Source organism: Cajanus cajan, chromosome 5, assembly GCF_000230855.2.
Source record: "Cajanus cajan strain Asha chromosome 5, NIPB_CcT2T_4, whole genome shotgun sequence".
NCBI lineage: Eukaryota > Viridiplantae > Streptophyta > Magnoliopsida > Fabales > Fabaceae > Cajanus > Cajanus cajan.
In genome coordinates, this window is record NC_138521.1 from 7,359,797 (window position 1) to 7,378,500 (window position 18,704).

At 32.3% G+C, this 18,704-nt stretch overlaps 3 protein-coding genes across 4 annotated transcripts; 2 read left to right on the plus strand and 1 right to left on the minus strand.

Moving 5' to 3' along the window:
- The first annotated feature begins 876 nt into the window (after positions 1–876).
- LOC109817521 (ubiquitin-conjugating enzyme E2 34) lies at positions 877–5,388 on the plus strand. Of its 2 annotated transcripts, none has more exons than XM_029275240.2 (10): positions 877–1,122; positions 2,474–2,611; positions 3,064–3,118; positions 3,357–3,395; positions 3,532–3,595; positions 3,689–3,750; positions 3,846–3,885; positions 4,070–4,097; positions 4,517–4,608; positions 4,709–5,388. In XM_029275240.2, exons 2-10 carry the CDS (start codon positions 2,555–2,557, stop codon positions 4,989–4,991), a joined length of 720 nt encoding a protein of 239 aa, XP_029131073.1. In that variant the 5' UTR covers positions 877–1,122; positions 2,474–2,554; the 3' UTR covers positions 4,992–5,388. The 2 variants fall into 2 exon arrangements, with proteins under 2 accessions (XP_029131073.1, XP_020238375.1); XM_020382786.3 differs by having other exon boundaries at positions 878–1,122; positions 2,477–2,611.
- Positions 5,389–12,238: 6,850 nt separating this feature from the next.
- Positions 12,239–13,271, plus strand: LOC109817511 (uncharacterized). Its single transcript, XM_020382774.3, has 2 exons — positions 12,239–12,506; positions 12,692–13,271. Exons 1-2 carry the CDS (start codon positions 12,414–12,416, stop codon positions 13,103–13,105), a joined length of 507 nt encoding a protein of 168 aa, XP_020238363.1. The 5' UTR covers positions 12,239–12,413; the 3' UTR covers positions 13,106–13,271.
- Positions 13,272–15,575: 2,304 nt separating this feature from the next.
- On the minus strand, positions 15,576–17,067 carry LOC109817518 (RING-H2 finger protein ATL60). The gene has a single exon (XM_020382783.3). The coding sequence runs from the start codon at positions 16,791–16,793 to the stop codon at positions 15,870–15,872; it is 924 nt and encodes a 307-aa protein (XP_020238372.2). The 5' UTR covers positions 16,794–17,067; the 3' UTR covers positions 15,576–15,869.
- Between the last annotated feature and the right edge of the window lie 1,637 nt (positions 17,068–18,704).

The following is an 18,704-nucleotide window of genomic DNA, read 5'->3' on the forward strand; positions in this document are numbered from 1 at the left end:
TAAGTAGGTCAAGTGCATCAGTTATTCACACTTTAGTACTTGATGCATAGGTCATTCACACTTTATGCTAAAGTTTAAAGGGTTGTATACCATACAACTCAACTTACGATTGAGTAGGTTGAGTGCATAGGTTTTTCACACCTTAGTACTCTGCTTCCAATTGCGTAGGTTGAGTGCGTAGGCTCTTCACACCCTCAATGCTTGAACTTGAAGGGTTATGTAGTGTACTACTCTACTTCTGATCAAGCAAGTTAGATGCATAATGTATCCTCCCATTTGTCGAGAGAGTGTGATGAAGAGGATCCTTATCAAAAGAATTTGACTCAGTACCCCTCTAATCATATCCATGCTAGCTAGCAATGAGGCCCATATTTAGCGTAAAATTCAATTATTAATGATCATGATTCAATATCAAAATATGTCACTTATTATTAGACAAATTATCACAAACTCCAAGAAATCTTGGGGTCATGAAAGTGGAATAAATGAGTATAAAACCCCACCTCAAAGACAAGGGATAATAGACAATACACTTTTTAATGTGCTAGATCAAGATAATAACTAATTTTTATTGACTTTCCGTTATATTAATAATAACTAATTTTTATTGACTTTCCGTTATACGATAACAATTTTAAATAATATAATTTTAATGATTAAATATTTTAATTTTTAAATCATTAATTGTGTGTGATACATTTTTCTTTAATTCATGACACTTATTTTTTTATATATTAAAAATAAGGAAATGATTTGATTTAATTTTTTTTATTTAAAAAAGTATCCTAATTCCTAGCCTAAGCAAAATGTTAGCTGAATGGACATAAAAAAATTTAGAATTACAGGAATAGGGTGGCGTGAAAGGGGGGTAAAATAGTCCATGCGAAGGAAGGTTGAGTCTGAAAATGTGATGGAGAAAGTGGTTGCGAGGGTGCTGTATAACACTCGATCCAGCACATCCAAGAACTAAGAACCAACGCATGCCTCAATAATAATAATATAACAACTCTCCTCTCAACGCCGTCGTTTCCAAACTCTTCCCTTCGCTTCTTCTCCCAAACCGCCCAAATTAATTAACGCCGATTTCGCACCCAATTCGGACAACCACAACTTGGATCTCAGGTCAATTCTCGCCTCTTTCTCTCCCTCCCGACTCAAACCAATCAATCTAATTCGCTTTTTCCTGCCTAATTTGCCGATTCACTTTGTTGCGGATTTCAATTTGTTTTTTTTTTTTGATGGTGGGGTCTTTTCGAGGCTTGATCTTTATAATTTGATTATGCTTTTTTATGGGTAATTCTTGATTTTAGAATTCGTGGTGGGAACTATGGGAAGTACGTCACCCGAATAATCGGTTTAGGGTTGTGGATCAGGGTCTGTGGGTAGAATTACTTCAGTGACAGGGCGTTATCGAAGAAGGGGCACAGTATTGAAAGGGAAAATTAGAGTAAGAGAAACGGGGTGTAATTTAGGGTTGGACTTGTGGTGACAGTGATTGGGAGCAGAAATGGTTTGTTTAGAATGACCGGGGTTTGTACAATAAGAATTTGTTCATGGATATGTATAATTTGAGAAATCAAGGAATTTCGTTTTGCTGGTTGTCGGTTATTGATGGTGTATATAATCCTAGTGGTTTCGTGGAATATACAGCAGTATTCTACTTCTGAGAACAGATTCTTTGGAATTGGTGCTATTGTAATTGTAAAAGCATTCCTCAAAATTCAAGAACTAATTGTAGAGTAGTACGCATTGCTGTGAGTTTGATGGATTTTATTATACGCCTCTGTTGATGTAGTAGGCTTCTGAATTGTGATAATTCAAACCTTTTAAGGTCGTTGATGTTTTTGTTCTGGCTCTTTCATGGGGTTTGTGGTTCGGTAGTTCCTGTTTGGGGGTTCTTTCACATTTTGGAGTATTAGTTTTCATGACAAATCCTTGAGTTTCACCAGCTTTAATGTCATACAAAACACTCATGCTGTTATGTGTATCTCTAACTGGGTTGGTGCTGTTTTTGTCTGATTTGACCCATTGATTCCAACTCAACCATGCTGCCATATATTGGACCCTAAAAGAAAAATTTAGTCAAATATGGTGAATTAGTTTACAAATGAGCCAGCCAATTATTATATATTTAATTCGGTTATAAAGGGGAGTTAAATGACTGGCTTGGCCACTATTCTCATGCCATGACATTTGTGAACTCTTTTGTGCCAATTCCTCTCTCTGCACCAGATAATGCTTTAATCCTAAAATAGAATGATGTGTTGATGATAGTTTACAATGTTTGTGCACTTATGTATGCCGTGAATGTCTATCTCCATCATTTTACATAGAATCTACTTCTTTTTATTTGGTTGATATGGAGCTGTCCCCTCCCCCCCTCTGTTATTTTATTTTATAGAGGATGCTTAGTTTGACTTTCTTTATTGTGTATTCAATTTATTGAATATTTATGTTCTTGATCAATTCTTAGCAGGAAACAAAAATTGCATTTGAGAATAAAATAAGAGTGTAGCATAGGGCCTTGTTCTTGATACTGTGCTAAATTTGTTGGATGGCGGAGAAATCATGCATCAAGCGCCTTCAGAAGGAATATAGAGCCCTTTGTAAAGTATGTACAGCTTCCTTTGTTTATCTAAAATTGTGCTTCACTATTTATTTTTGATCATAGCATGTATGCTTACTTATTCTGCTGGTACAGCCATATAGTTATACATGTTCTGTTGTCTCATTGGTTCATCTCTTCTTCTCTTATTTCTGTGTACTCGTGCATATATATCAAATTATGAATTAGATGCTCTGTCTGATCAAAAGATTTAGAGCTTCAGAGACGGGGAATGCATGATCCTCTATATTTTGCATTTTACCTCTATATAATAACGTATCTGTGGTTTCTGATTAATGTTGCATGACTGATTTGTCTACAATTCATAATTTACTATGGTGGATTATTTGGGCTTGTGTTAATCGTTGATATTTCCTTTGTTTTAATTGATAAATAAATGATGCTATTTAAGGAATATGTCAACTGGATAATGCTTAATTTTTTAATTGTATTTGCAGGAGCCAGTTTCTCATGTTGTGGCTCGTCCTTCACCAAGTGATATTCTTGAGTGGCGTAAGTTTGTTTCACACTTACATTTTTTGTCCTAATTTATGTTGAGCTTTAATGTTTAGAAAGAAGAAAAATATTATGTTGAACCTTGATGTATCTTATGAGTTTATCAATGTTGTAGACCTGTACCCAACAGATCACAAGGCAATTTTGTAGCATGATGTCAGCAATTCTATTTTAATTTGTTTGTTATGGAGTGGTTGGTACTTGATACTGATCTTATTCTATATTAATGTCTCAGATTATGTGTTGGAAGGAAGTGAAGGAACACCTTTTGCAGGTTTAGCAATTTGTGATTATTGCATATTAACATTTTATTTTTTCAGTCCCCATGTGCTTTGTTATTTCGAAATGTCCTAATTTAAGTAATCCTATCTCAATTTATATAGTATTTATATTTTTTTGGTTCCTTTCAGGTGGATATTACTATGGAAAAATCAAGTTTCCTCCTGAATATCCATATAAACCCCCTGGAATCAGGTAATCCTTCTCGCTGCAGTATGCTTGTTCATTTTATTTTTATATTTCTGTTCAATTGTGATTTTGACAAAGTTTACACCTTCTGCAATGTAGCATGACTACACCTAATGGACGGTTCATGACACAGAAAAAGATCTGCTTGTCTATGAGTGACTGTAAGTTCTTTTATCTGTTGGAGCACAAATCAACTAGTTTCACGAGTAATCCATATTACAATTTGATATTTCTGTGGGATTTGGTGCTTTTGCAGTTCATCCAGAAAGTTGGAATCCCATGTGGTCTGTTTCAAGGTCAGAATGCTCTAGTTATTATGAAGTTCTTTTATATGCTTTACTCTATTTTTTTTTATTTATCCTTTGACTTTTGAAACGTGTTTACATATTCCTTTGCATGAGGAGTTGATTTTTTTAAATAACAGTAGATGTGGATTATTACTTTATAGCTGTATACTGATGTTTCAATTCATGAATGCAGCATATTAACAGGGCTTCTTTCATTCATGGTATGTTGTAGTGTCCTCATATTGTAATTAAATTCTATTTTCTTCCATATCCTGTGGCTGTTATTTGCTTTGAAGATATTACTGCCTTTTATTGCCTTTTGTCCTAGTTTTCTGTGTGGGTTTTGGACTGGTTGGGTGGGATTGGAGTTAAACCTGTGTCCCACCCAACCACTGACATAAAAGTCAAGTGACAAATGTTACTTGTCTTTGTTGTTGTATATTATAGCCAAAAAAGGCTTTTCCAACTTCTTGTGGTTGATACACTCCCAACTCCCAAGTGATATGTGTAGGATAGTGATTGTTAATAGAGTCCCCCATTAGTAGACTTCTGTGTTTATCCTGTGCAGTTGATATACTTGACCGTGTATGCAGTGTTTTCCTGAGAGCTTTTGATATCTGACAAATTTTCTGTTTTACAGATGGACAACAGTCCAACCACTGGCAGTGTAAACACCACCACTGCTGAGAAGCAGCGTCTAGCAAAATCTTCCCTTTCGTTCAACTGCAAGAAGTAAGTATATTGCAGCAACTATTCAAGATGGAAGTGAACTAGATCTCTGTAATTTGTGTTCCATAACTAATACCTGTTGTTTTGATAATTTTCCATTCAGTGCTACATTCAGGAAGATGTTCCCTGAGTATGTGGAGAAATACAACCAGCAACAGCTTTCTGAACAGGCTGCTCTAGAGAGGGTCTCATCCGAGACGTCTCCCGACAAGAGCTCAAGGCCAGTTTTGGAAAAGAAATTAGAATCCACAGGAGGAGAAGACATGAGAAGAGTAGATGGGTTGAAGGATGTGAGAAAAAACAGAAAACCATTTCCAGCGTGGATGTTGTTATTACTCTTCTCCATCTTTGGGGTTGTAATGGCGTTACCACTACTTCAGCTGTGATGATAGGCAAATAAATCTTTATAGGAGGTACAAAGCGTTCTCCTGGAACTGGTTATATGTTCTGCTTAGGTTGTCATGTCTAAACAGAATTTGTATAGGGAAAATGATGGACATGGAGGCTGCGTTAAATGTATGGACTGGTTTTACTCCTTTGTGTCTATGTTGCCAGCTTCTTGGTGGTGGTGAATGCTAAGAAGTTACATGCTTCATACTTGTGATTTTCTTCTAAATGTTTTGAGATTTGTCTTGTAGTGCTGGTTGCCATTAAACACTGCACATACTGCTTCGTGCATTATGCTATTTAGAGTGGATAAGTTATATCCCATTAAAACATAAACGTATTTCGCCGTAAAATTTTGATCCCTGTAATGGCAATGTATAGAGTAAAAGTTAAATATGTCTACTTTCTATTAAGAATTCTATATTCTGTAGAACTTGTAATATGGTATTTGTATTTCTCATTTCTGGTATTGAACAAATTTAAGAAACAATCCTATATTATTTTCTAAAATGAAAATTATAATAAATTAAAATATTTATTTTAATTTTTAGTTTGGTACAGTAATATTTAGCATGGAATTTATTAAGAAAGGATAGAAATGTGGTTTATTTTGAATTTACAACTAGACTTTTTAAAATGGCCCTGTTAGAATTTATTTATTTTAATATCTAAAATGATACGCGATTTGTCTAAGAAGCGCTCCACATTTAGTTGTAGAATTTCGGTAGAAGGATGACAATAACACAATATCTTAAAGCACACGTATTTAAAACGACAAACCATCCCCATCCTCCTTAACAAGCTCTCGGAGGAAATTCATCCCTAAAAATCATATCTTTCAAATATATGTTTACGATTAGATAAATTTCTCAGTAAGCCTATTTTTAAGAAAAAACAATGATTTTTATCAGTTATATATAGTTTATATATAAATTAAAAAATATTTTAAGAAAACTAATATGAAAGCAACTAACTTTATCTTATACATTTCATTTTTTTTCTTATTTTCTTTTAGCAATATTTTTAGATATATTTATCTAAACAGACTCAAAATAACACCTAGTCTTTATTTGGTTTAGAACTAAAAGATGAGAAAACACGATTATTAAGAATTTTTCTTCATTTGATAAGTTAGAAAATGAGGAAGGAAAGAAAAAAATTGTGTGGATCCCACACTAACTTGATTCCTTCCGAATTGGAGAGAAAACTAACATAACAAATAGCGATAAATAAATAAAAGTGCCATCATATACTTTATAATTACACTATTTACAAATAAAATTTTATATTTAAGAATATTTCTGTCATTTTATTAATATATTTATTTCTTTTCTTCCATTCTTTCTTTTTTCTTTTCTTTCTTACCAAATAACTAAACAATTATTTTATTTTATTTTTACTCATCTTCTCTTCTCACTTTCTTTCTTTTACTTTTTTGTCATAATCCAAATAAACATTATCTACAAACTCTAAATTTAGGTTTTTGTTTTTACATTAGATATCTATAGACTATAGTTAAATAGCTAATAGTTAGAGACTAACTCCTTTGAAAGTATTACGAGTTCATTTGGTTTCACGTCGATACACCGATAACCAATTTTGATGGGTCTGAATCGTGTCGTTGTATTGTTTGGTTGTTTCACAAAATCATCTTGAAGATACCAAAACTCACATCCTCTAGGAAGTAATCCATACTAGCTTCTCCATCAAACAAAATTGATTTGGAGGTTTTGCTAACTTGGATTTGTTTTTTGACCCCTCATTACTGTTTGTCCCAGTTATTCTTCAAGGTGGGAGATATTTGGATTTTTGCCTGTTCCAAGTTGTCTTGTGATTTTTTCTCCCCTATTTTTTTTTTCATGGCTTTGACTTCTTTAAATTTACTGATTTAATTTGTTTAGTTGACCCATGTGTGTGTTTGTAAAAAAATCCAAAGTTTTCAATCTCAACTTTCATAAAAACCCATATCTAGGATCAAATTCATGTAAGCCTATGCAGCCTGGGGAGAACTTGGGTTGGCACACAAGGTGTTTGATGAAATTCCATACAGGGATGTTGTACATTATAATTTACCTCTTTTATTTGTAAATTTTAATTGTTACTTCTTATTAAAATCAAACATACAGGTATTTAATTATATTTATTTTATTGTATTAGTATTGCAAACATATTAATGAAGCTTTAAAGCTTAGGAAGCAACCACCATCCAGGTGCATTTATGAAGCTAAAACAGCTTTAGATTGGTTATATTTATGGAGCTAACCCTTGTCTTTGTGTTTCGATTCATTTTTTGGTTGCCACTTATGGATATAGTTTCTTCATATCCTTATTATATTGCAAATTTTATAAAAGTTAAAGTTATTCTCAACATTAACTATGAATCTTGTTTACTTTAGCTATAGAAACATTGAATATTGAGATTTGGTTGTTGATAGATATTAAGATTTTATTTATTCATTTTCACTGTCAAATTTTACGAATCATTTTGAAGGGAGCTTATTATATATTCACTGCTTTTGTTCTTTTTATTCTCACTAAACTTGTTCTTGGTCTTTCTAATTTTCAAAGTAAGTTGCAAGTACTTTTTGTTCTTATAATCTCTCTAATTTTTTTGTTCTTGTTTTTACTGCATAAATTATATTCATTTTATTGAATGTCATTCACATTTGACATTGAGATATATTTGTTTTGAATCTATGCTTCTTAAAATACATTGTTTTCTTTGTTATCCAAACTTTATGCTAGTTAATATGACTGAAATTATGTTCGTGTTTAGAATCATGAGTACAAATATAAAAAAGGCAGTTTGGGATCTTAAAGCAAATGAGAGTTTTATCATAGCATGCTTAGAGTAAGTGGCTAATGGGGAACACCTTGGTACTAGTTTTACCAAGAAAAAGGTAGCTTGGAATTTCATTCAAATTTAAGGAGTTAACTAGAATAGATTATCCAATGTCAAAGTTTAAGAATATGTATGATAACCTTAGAAGATATTGACAAGCATGGTATAAATTATTTGGTAAAGAAACAGGCTTGGGATGAGACAATATGGTTCATGCACCATATGATTGGTGGGAGAGGAAGATATTGATGTGTGTTAAACAAGTATGTATTTTAATAAGGATTAGGTTTAAGTTTAGTGTTGTTATTTGTTAAGATTTTGAGACAAGCGCACTAAGTTTTTGTAATATAGGAAAGTAAGGGTTGTCAAACCTCAACGACTTGGAAGATAACTATGACTTATCTTATTCTTGCTATTACGTGTTAATGTAAAAGTTGCAATAAATTGAGTCATAAACTTTGCGTACAACAAAAGTAGTTCAAACACTAAGAAATACATAAAATCCTTAAAACAAAGAGATATCAATATATAAAGTCGTTGGGATTAAGTTTTATCAATCTCACTCTTATGCATTCTTGCAATTCCTTTATATCTAAGTTCTGTGAATCTTGTTTCTTTTTTGGCTATAGAAATATTGAATATTGAGGTTTGGTTGTTGACGGATATTAAGATTTTATTTATTCATTCCCACTGTCAAATTTTATGAATCATGTTGAAGGGGGCTTATTATATATTCACTGCTTTTGTTCTTTTTATTCTCACTAAACTTGCTTTTGGTCTTTCTAATTTTCAAAATAAGTTGCAAGTCCTCTTTGTTCTTTTAATCTCTCTAAAAATTTTGTTATTTTTATTGCATAATTTATATTCTATTTAATGAATGTCATTCACATTGAGATATATTTGTTTTGAATCTATGCTTCTTAAAACACATTATTTTCTTTGTTATCCAAACTTTATGCTAGTTAATATGATTGAAATTATGCTTGTGTTTAGAATCACGAGTACAGATGTAGAAAAGGCAGTTTGGGATCATAAAGCAAATGAGAGTTTTATCATAGCATGCTTAGAGAGCAAGTGACTAATGGGGGACACCTTGGTACTAGTTTTACCAAGAAGGGGTAGCTTGGAATTTCAATCAAATTTAAGGAGTTAACTGAAAGAGATTATCTAGTGTCAAAGTTTAAGAATAGGTATCATAACCTTATAAGAGATTGACGAGCATGATACAAATTATTTGGTAAAGAAACAAGTTTGGGATGAGACAATATAAATTAGATGTTGGCTACCCAACACTAGTGGAGTACCTTGGTCCCTACAGATGGTCCCTACAAATGTGAATGTTTTGGTCTCCTTAAATTTAGGTGTAGATTTGGATTTGAAAATCATAATGAGGTCTTCAACTGCTACCATTGAAGTTTAAGGTGTACAATTGAAAGAACTTTTGGTGTATAGAAGAACATGTTTGTTATTTTGTGACATATACCTAACTTTAAATATAAAACACAAGTTCATATAACTTATGCAATAATGACTATTCACAATTTTATTTCAAGGAATGTTGAAATTGATCTTCAATTCAGTCGTTCTGAAAATGAAGACATTGCGCTTAACCTAGATGACCAATCTTGTCATAATGAAGTTAGTTCAGACCAATCTCAAATTTTAAATGTGATTTCTTCGGCTGAGATGAATTGTGTTTGAGACACTATACAAGATAATATTGTACATTCCAAGGAAAAAAAACTAGTATTCTAATTTAATGTTAAAAGTTGTGTTACATTATAACTATCTCTTTTATTTGTACATTCTAATTTCTATTTCTTATTATTATCAAACAAACATGTATTAAATTATATTTATTTTATTGTATTAGTATTGCAAACATATTTATTTGTATTCAAACTTATATTAAAAACATATTAAACTTCATTTTATTATTTTAAACAAAAGATATTTATATGAAAATAATAATATAGATATGAATACTTAGTTTAGTAACTACATATTCAAAATCAATTTTGATAATAAGTTTTTAAATAATATTTAATACAAGAATTGCCTCCATATTTTATGTCATTCAAATAATAGTTATGTTACTTTTAAATCACATTTATTCAAAATCTTTATAAATTTGCATTGATTCAAAATCAATTACGCTAACTATATTCAAACACATCTTATCTCTTTTTACAATTCTTTTTTTATACACAATCAAGAAATCACATGTCCTAAGATGTATTGCAATTAAAAGTTATTTTATTATTACAAACAAAACATTTTTATCCCACTAGTCTTACCTTATTTGTTGTTTAAGAAAAGATAAGAACTTTAGGAAGTTATTAATTATTTTAGTTTTTTACTAAAATGCCTTTATTAAAACTTTAATATAACTATAAATTAATTAAGTTTTACACTATTAATAAAAAATAACAAGTACACTATTATTTTTTTTTCTAAAATACAGTAATAAATATTTTGACACGTTTCTTCAAAAAAAAAAAAAAACAACAAAAGAATCATTAAAAATTTCCAAAGGAATTATTTGTTTTTGGCCCGAGGCATAGGGTAAGAAAGCATGCACCTTCCGAAACATGCGGCATAATTGACGCAGCTTTTATGATCATCCGCATCACTGATCCCGATGTCAGTGGGAACTACTTTTCGCTTAATTTCCTTTCAAATTTTATTTAATTATTACGGTTTAGGGATATATTCCCCACATAAATTTTAATTAGGAATATATTCAACATTTTTAGAAAATATTTATTAATTTACTCATCAACTCGTTACATTCCAATTCTGTATTTTTTTTAATTCAATTTCATCGTGACCCGACTTTTGTTGGCCAAATTTCTACGTTTTTTAAAAAGTAAAATGAATTTTTGTTATTACTAATTCGTGCAATTTTACCTATGTACTTTTTTTAATTTAAAAAAACAAACACTTTTAATATGCATCAAAAGTTAGGTGAAATAGGGAGTGAAAGCAGCAGGTGATTGTCGTCAATAAATCAAGAGTAGAAGTGGTAAAACCATCCCGATCCTCTGACTTTGAGATATCAAAGTTATGGTAATTTAACACATCTCAATCGTTGGATTTGTAATAATAGATCAGATTGTGACACGTATACAAAATATATTTTAACTTAAATGTACACGTGTCACAATCTGATCTACTATTACAAATCTAATGGTTTAAATGTGTAAAGTTATCCTAACTTTTCCCCTCCAAAGTCAGGGGATCTATTTCCTAAAACATGAGTTCGATGTCACATTTTCACCTAAACTTTTATAGTGTAATTAAGAGTGTTTACAAATTTAACTAGGTTTCGAGTTAGGATTTTGTGCATGAAAAAAATTATAATTAAGAAGAAAAACCTTAATTAAACATAGTTAACCAGTCAGATTTTTTTAGAATTAATTATCAATAAAAATAATAAATATTTTGTATGGATAATATGGTTATTTTTTTTTTAAAATAGATGGATTTTTAAACTTTTAATTAAAAAATATTTAGGAATATAAACATATTTTACATGTTATAAACTTACATGTGCTTGTGTCTGACATGTATCTATACAAATTTGAGGCATCAAATATACAAGCCTTATTACGTTTTGTCAAATAAAACTTCATTATCTAGATTAGTAAGAGTTTAGGCAAGTTAAGTTTCAAGTGCTTACCTGGATTAAGCTAAGTTTCAAGACTTTATAAATGCATATAAAAACTTTTAAAAAAATTATTTACTTATACTTGAATATGCATGATTATCTTTTGTTTAGCATTAGTTCAAGATGATCAGAAAGAATTAATTTGGATAATGAATGAGATATTTTTAATTTTATTTTATTTGAAAAATCAAAGGTAAAGTGAAATGTAGTGATTAAGCATGGTCCCAGGTGAGGAAATAAATGGCTGTCATAATTAACAATATTTACCCACTTTTCGGTCAGGATATTTGGATGTGTTGTTCCTATCAGAAACTAAACATTTTCTTCAATTGGTTTGTTAACTTTCACTTCTACCTTGGAAGATAAGTTTAGTTTATAGGATCATAGTGGATTTCATTCAGCTGTCTGTTTTCTAATTTTACCTTTTACCAAATTCTCATTGGCATTATTAGCTAGCAGTTTTGTCTGGTGCTAAGTCTGGATTTAATGTACTATGTTATATATGACAACCCCTTCCCATCTTAATGCACCTTCTAATTTACACCAATTCTTCCTCTATGAGAAATGGTGAATGAGAAGCCTAAAACTGCAATGCCATTTCAACCACCACAGTTACTGTCATCTCCAAAGCTGGCCCTATGGCTATCATATTTTTAGGAGGAGTTGTTGAACTTTTCCTTTTGTGATCCAAGATAGTAAATTCCCATGTGAACTATTTTGACGAAAAGGTTAGAAGCTATTATTTTCAACTTGAAGGTTTTTTCCCAATGAGACATTATTCTCTAGGAAGTGTTCTCTAGTCAATTTGGATAATCCTTTTGAACCACATTCTTCTGTTTCTCTTGGGGTCTTCTTCATTTCATTTTGAGCCTCCTCATTCTGCTTAAGTTTATGCCTTTTTGGTGAAAAATGAATCAAATGATGAAATCTCCATCACAACCAACATTTGAGGCATGCCATTATCATGACTATGGATTTTATCTGCAACAAGACTTTTGCCTGGTATTAAGTAATTGATAGTTGGTTCTTTAACTTCAACACTCTAGTTGTACTTCATGAACTTGTTAATAAAAGTTCTCTTTTCAAAGTATGTGACAATGTGAGAAAAGATTTCAACAAAATATTCTCCAATTTTGATGGTTTTCATTCATATTTTGATCGGTTTGGTTTTTTGTGGTTTTGACTAGTTCTTGGAGGAAGCAAAGCAACATGGAAAGGAAGCAAAGCTGAAGAGTTCATCAGTGTACCCTGAAGAATCTGGTAAAGCTGGATCAAAGGAAGAGAAAAAGGGGAAGAAGTCATGGAAAAGTTCTCTGACTTCATGGTGGAAATCTGACAAGAAAAGCGGCAAGCATAGTGAAAACCCCACCAACAATTCTAAGCCAAAGGGTTCTGTGAAAAGGCATGGTCATTCTTCTGGTCCAATGTATAACTCCTGCAATAGTTCTGATGGTAAACACTGGCGTCCAACATCTGGTCCTCTTGTGAGTCTTTTCAAACCCTCAAAGAGAGAGGAAAATGATATACCTTATATCTCTCTCCACCAACAAAATAGCCCTCCTACTGGAAAGAACTATGGCCCTCTTTATGTGGTCACTTGACTTGTGTTGTACTAGCATAGTTGCAAGCTACGGTGACACAAGCTTCACTGAGAAAGAGTTACTGATTTGTTGTGTTGGTTGTTGAGAGATTTTGCTGGCCAATGACAATGTAACAGAACAAAAACTCTTCGTGAGAAACAGAATATTATGTTTTTGATTTTGAATATGAATTGTCTTTGCTCTTTGTTGGATTTGATAGAGGAAAACAAAATTCAGAATAATTCATCTTTGTTACTTGTTCAATAGCATTCTTGCATGACCCTCTTGTTCTAAAGAGTATTTTGGTGTCAATGTTTTGACTTTGGAATTCTTGCTCCAAAGACTGTTCTAAAAGACTAGTCTATTAGGTGAGATTCTGAGCAAATATTGTGACTTAAATACCACATCAAACTTTTTATTTTAGTTAAATTAACTTAGACTCTGATAGTTTTATTCCTGGTCAATGTTCCATTATCTGCTCCTAAACATTTTTCTTTTTCAAAGAGGCTATTCCATTCTAGCATGTGGGTGAAAGAGGGATTTCTTACCTGCTAAGGTTTTTCTAGTTCAGATGTCATTAGGTAACAAAGTGAAAGCACAAAATCAGACAATGGCTTTGAAAAAAAAAGCGTATTTTAGGTGAGTGAAAAGGCTAGAAAACGCTATGCTTTGAAGGCTGTCTGCTACATGTGATATATAAAGATAAATTCGATTCTACAAGTAAGAGTGAAATAAGAAGAGAAAGGGAAAGGTATGATATAAATTGAATGACATAATAGCATGAATAGTAAAAAAAAAATATTGTATAAATATGTTCCAAGATTAACGTGTAAAGATCATACAATCTTCACGACTTCAAATGTCATTCTTTATCCCAAGAGTCAAGCCACTAAACTAGTGTTGTGTGTGAATCCACGAACTAGCCACAGAGAAATTATGAACTTTATTGAATACAAGTTAGAAGTGTATTTTAAAGTTTTTTTTATATTAAAAAATATTATATTTTTAGTAGATAAAGTTTCAAAAATTCTTCAAAATTTATATCCAAACAAATTCTAAATTGTGATCAGAGAAGTCCATCTCCCACACTAGTGAGTGAATGGTGTACTAGTATGTTTAGTTTGGTGGTAGAAAGTCACAGTGAGTATAAAATCATGTTAAGTTCACCATAAAAACAATTATTTGTTGTTTTAAAAAATCATATTGAGTTTAACTCACCGCTAATCTAAACAAACACTACAAAATACTTGAAGCGCGACCAGATGCCTGAAAATGGGGATGACAGTGAGAAATGCCCTAAAGGGGTGAATAGTAAGTTTAGATGAAAAGTAGAAAAGCATTGGGGAAAAAAGTAAAAGTCATGGGATGTGTGAAAAAGAAAGCATAATTGAGAAAAAATTGGACTTGTGCCTGCCACTACCTAGGCAGCCGAAATGAGCAGAAAATTTGTCAACAAAACTTCTTTGTCGGGTTTTAATTACTTGAGGAAGGGGCTAATTAACAATGGAGAGTGGACTACTACCTTAAACATTAGCCTATCTGCCATATTGATAGTGAAACAATGACTTCTGATTTATTATTATTCCTTTAATAAAAATCAAATACGTACTGTATGACCTTTCAGCTAGCATACAAGGATCGCATTGGGAATTTCTTTAATATAAGAAAGGGTCTTGCTAACGTAAGAAACCCATTAAGGAATCGATAACTAATTTTTTTTATTTATCAAAAACTAAAATTACATGGAAAGATATGTTATTACACTTTTCAATAAAAAACTTTATATTTCTAATCCCTTATACAGTGCCCTTGTTAGCATTTTCGTATGAGAAATACTTGAATGTGGAGCTAAGGAGCTTCCCCATCTTCTTTGGAAACAAAAATTTGTTGTGTGTCATGTGAAGATTAATCTAGGTATAAATAAATATTTAGCGATCTTGAATCATAAAAAATTTATTTCTTCTGCCAACTTTTCCCCCCTCCTTTTGGTACTTATTTTTTTATATCAGATCCTGATCATACTTCTTTCGTCCTTTTTGGTCCTAAGCTATAGAATAATGTTTATTTTATCAAATCCCGATCATAGTTAGGAGCACAATCAACATCTTAGCCAGTGTTAACAGCAGAACATAAGCTTTATTCAAATTTTATTATCAAGCCAATAACAGTGAGGCCTCTGCTTCTATTGTTAGTAATCGCATTCTCAACATTGATCACTTTCACATCCGGAAATAGAAAAAATACCATCTGTAGTAGGGTCTGTGTTTATTTTATGCTGCAAATAGCAATAGCACGATTTTCAATAGATAATCACATTGTTCTGTTTACTCAAAGCAAAAAAAATTCTCCTTCGGGTCAAACTCAGTCATTTCATTTTATATGATCCCTTGTCATTCTATTTCATTCACCATTTCATATTTAAAGATATGGCTTAGCATTAGGTCAGGCTAATTGCAAGTAAAGATCAAAATTAAGACAAAAAAAATTGATCTTGTGTAAAAGAAACTGGATCATTTTACCCTTTCACTACAAAGAAACTTGTCATTTATACAATATAGACACTTTAGACGATTGGCTTGATGTGCTCCAAACTTCAAGCACAGACATTAAAAAAAAGGAAAAGAAAAAATGATTCTATAACAAGACATTATAAAGCAACGATCCTTAACCATTATGTGCACGAGTATTGGAAAGGAAGTAGCATAACAATGACTCATTGAAAGCTATCTCCCATGAAGAAGAGCTCTCCTAAAAATAATAATCAATGAACACCATTAACAAATTTCTAGCTGTGAGCTTGTTCCACATCTACAGAACTTGGACTACAAGGACTCAACTTTTTGTCTCTGCTCAAAAGCCTCTTAAATGACCTCAATGTAGCGGCCATCGGTGATTTAGCCTCATCTTCAGCACACCTACTCCCAGAAGGGGACAAAGAGGAGGAAGTGCACTCATTTGGAATATCAATCACCAACATTCCATGACACCTACCATTAGAAGAAGATGGTGTAGATTGTGGAGAACAAGGTGGTTGCTCAGAGTGAGAAGTCCCTTCTTCCAAGGAAACCCCAAAAGAACTAACTTGTGTGTGGTTCCCCCAAACCAACACATTAGTGGGAAAATTTGAAGACTCTAAACCACTCACAGCAGCTGAATTATCTTCATGTGATGATGAGTCACCGTTCCCTGAGACACGATTGTCTTCAATGTGAGAACTTTTGGAGGATTCAAAAGCAACAGGGTTCCTACAAAGAGGGCAAGTGGAGTGTGAGTGGAACCACATGTCAATGCAATCCACATGAAACCCATGATTGCATTTAGGCAAAAGTCTAGTTTTTTCCCCTTGAACAATCTCAGAGAGACAAACTGCACACTCCAAACCATCTTTGAAGTCCTCAGGTTGGAACACCAACACCGGCAAGGACCTTAGAACTGAAGGGTCAAGCCCAACTTGGTGAGTTTCATAGATCACCGAGTCTTGGCCGGGGGCGAAGACAAACCGCCGCCGCCGCCGGCGGCGGTGGCGGGGCTGAGGGGTGGCGTTTTCCTCCATGCTCCACCAAAACCACTTGGCGTAGATATGGAGCACAAGAACAAAGATAACCACCATGAAGAGGAATATTATGGCCACCACCATGATCTTCCCAGTTATCTCAAATGTGTCAGAATCACTCAATGCGGCAGCACCCGACCCTGATGTAGCACCCATGAGTAAAAAACGAAGCTTTCGGATTCAGGTGCGAATTTTAGCACACCCCAGAAGGCGGAATTCGTCTGAAAATTCTGGGTTTTGCAGGGAGGGTGTTGTTGTAATGGGAGTGGGAAATTGAGAGAGGAGAGAGAAGAGAAACGAAGTTGGGTTTGGCTTGTGAAGAGGGTTTGGAAATTGGAACACAGAGAAGTGAGAAAGACGAAGGGAATAAGAAGAGGAATAGCCTCCACGTTGGATTTAGGAACATAGGAGGGAAGAAGGTGACGGCTTTAGAGTCAACAGTCAATAACTCAATGCTCATAAAATGAAATTTTGGTTTATCACCATTTTATTTTTTTAATTCTTATATTTAAAATCAACATTTTCTTTTCTTTTCTCTTTAGAAATCCACTGTGAAAACATAGAACACGCACAATTTAGAATCATGTTGTTGCTGTAATAATTTTGATCGATCAAAATAATTAAAATAAATAATATATACATAAGGACTTCAATTTATGTTGATGATTAACTTTTTAATAAAGTTGACCATTTTTAACGAGTTACCTTCACTTACGTTTTTCCCATTCAATATATTATTCACTTTCATTTGACCCAATAACTTATTTGTAAGTTTCTATCTCATTTAATTTGAATTTTCTTAGTATTATTTGGTTGAATAAAGGTGAAAGAAGGATGGGTTTGATTACTAGACATGTGGTAGGATCTTTCTTTGTTTGAAACCATTAGGCTACCTTTGATTTATTGTGTTAGACTTGGAAAAGGAAATTATAGAGATGCATTACCTTTTCCCCCTTTGACCCGTCAAATGATTTTACTCACTAAAAGACTCCGATTCAGATTCTTTGTTTAACGTGTGTACTACGCAAAAAAGGAAACCAAATCACAAGCTTTAGATCAAACGTATTCATGGTTTTTAAAAAATATATATATAATCACTATTTTTTTTAAGAGACTGTTATTTTTATTCTGGTGATTAAAATTGATTATTGAGATGGAATATTAATTAGGGGTATTCATGGCTTATATACTTTCACCAAAATTAGAACTTGTGTATTGTAAAAGTTGATTTGGATATTATAGTCCATGTCGTTTTAATATGGTGGAAGATTCTGGATTTTAACTTTGTTATCAAAAGTTGTATACCAAAAGAGGAGATAAAACCATCATAATTTGTTACATAAATACCCCTAATATAAAGTTTAACCGAATAATTACACAAAACTAACTATAATAGTGTATATAAAATTTGTTCGAAAATGAATTACGAACAACAAATCCATCTTGCAAAAGAATCATAGTGAGGATTGTAGGTTGGAAATTGTAGAGAATATTTTGTTGAACTCGCAAGTTGTTATTCTATTCTCTGGAATGCTATGCTCATAGAAGTTAAGCTACACTTTACCTAATTTATTGACTTTTAAACTAAAAAGTTTTAAAAATTGACCCTAATTTTGGATAATATTAACCTAAACCATTAACGTCGTAATATTAACTATACACTGCGTGCTAAAAACTTTAAACTACGAGTCTACGAACTTATGACACTTGTCGTACGTTATGTGACAATAAAATAAATAAATAAATATTAACTAGTTATACGACATTTTTGGTATAAAAGTTGTCTTGTCGTGACCATGAAATTTGAACCCAAACCTTCATTAGAGAGGGACTGTGGACGTTAACGTTTAATCATTAATGTGTAAATTAGGGTTTGGCCACTCTGCTTAGTGCTTGCCCTCATTCTTCACCAAGTCATTTTAATTATTTTATGATTATTAATACAATAATTTTAAATGAAGTGTCCGAATCTTCATCATATAACTATTTTAATAATGGTGATTCAAGCTACAATATTCGCTTAAAGAAGTCGAGTTCCTATTAATTAAAGAAGTCACATTTAATTTA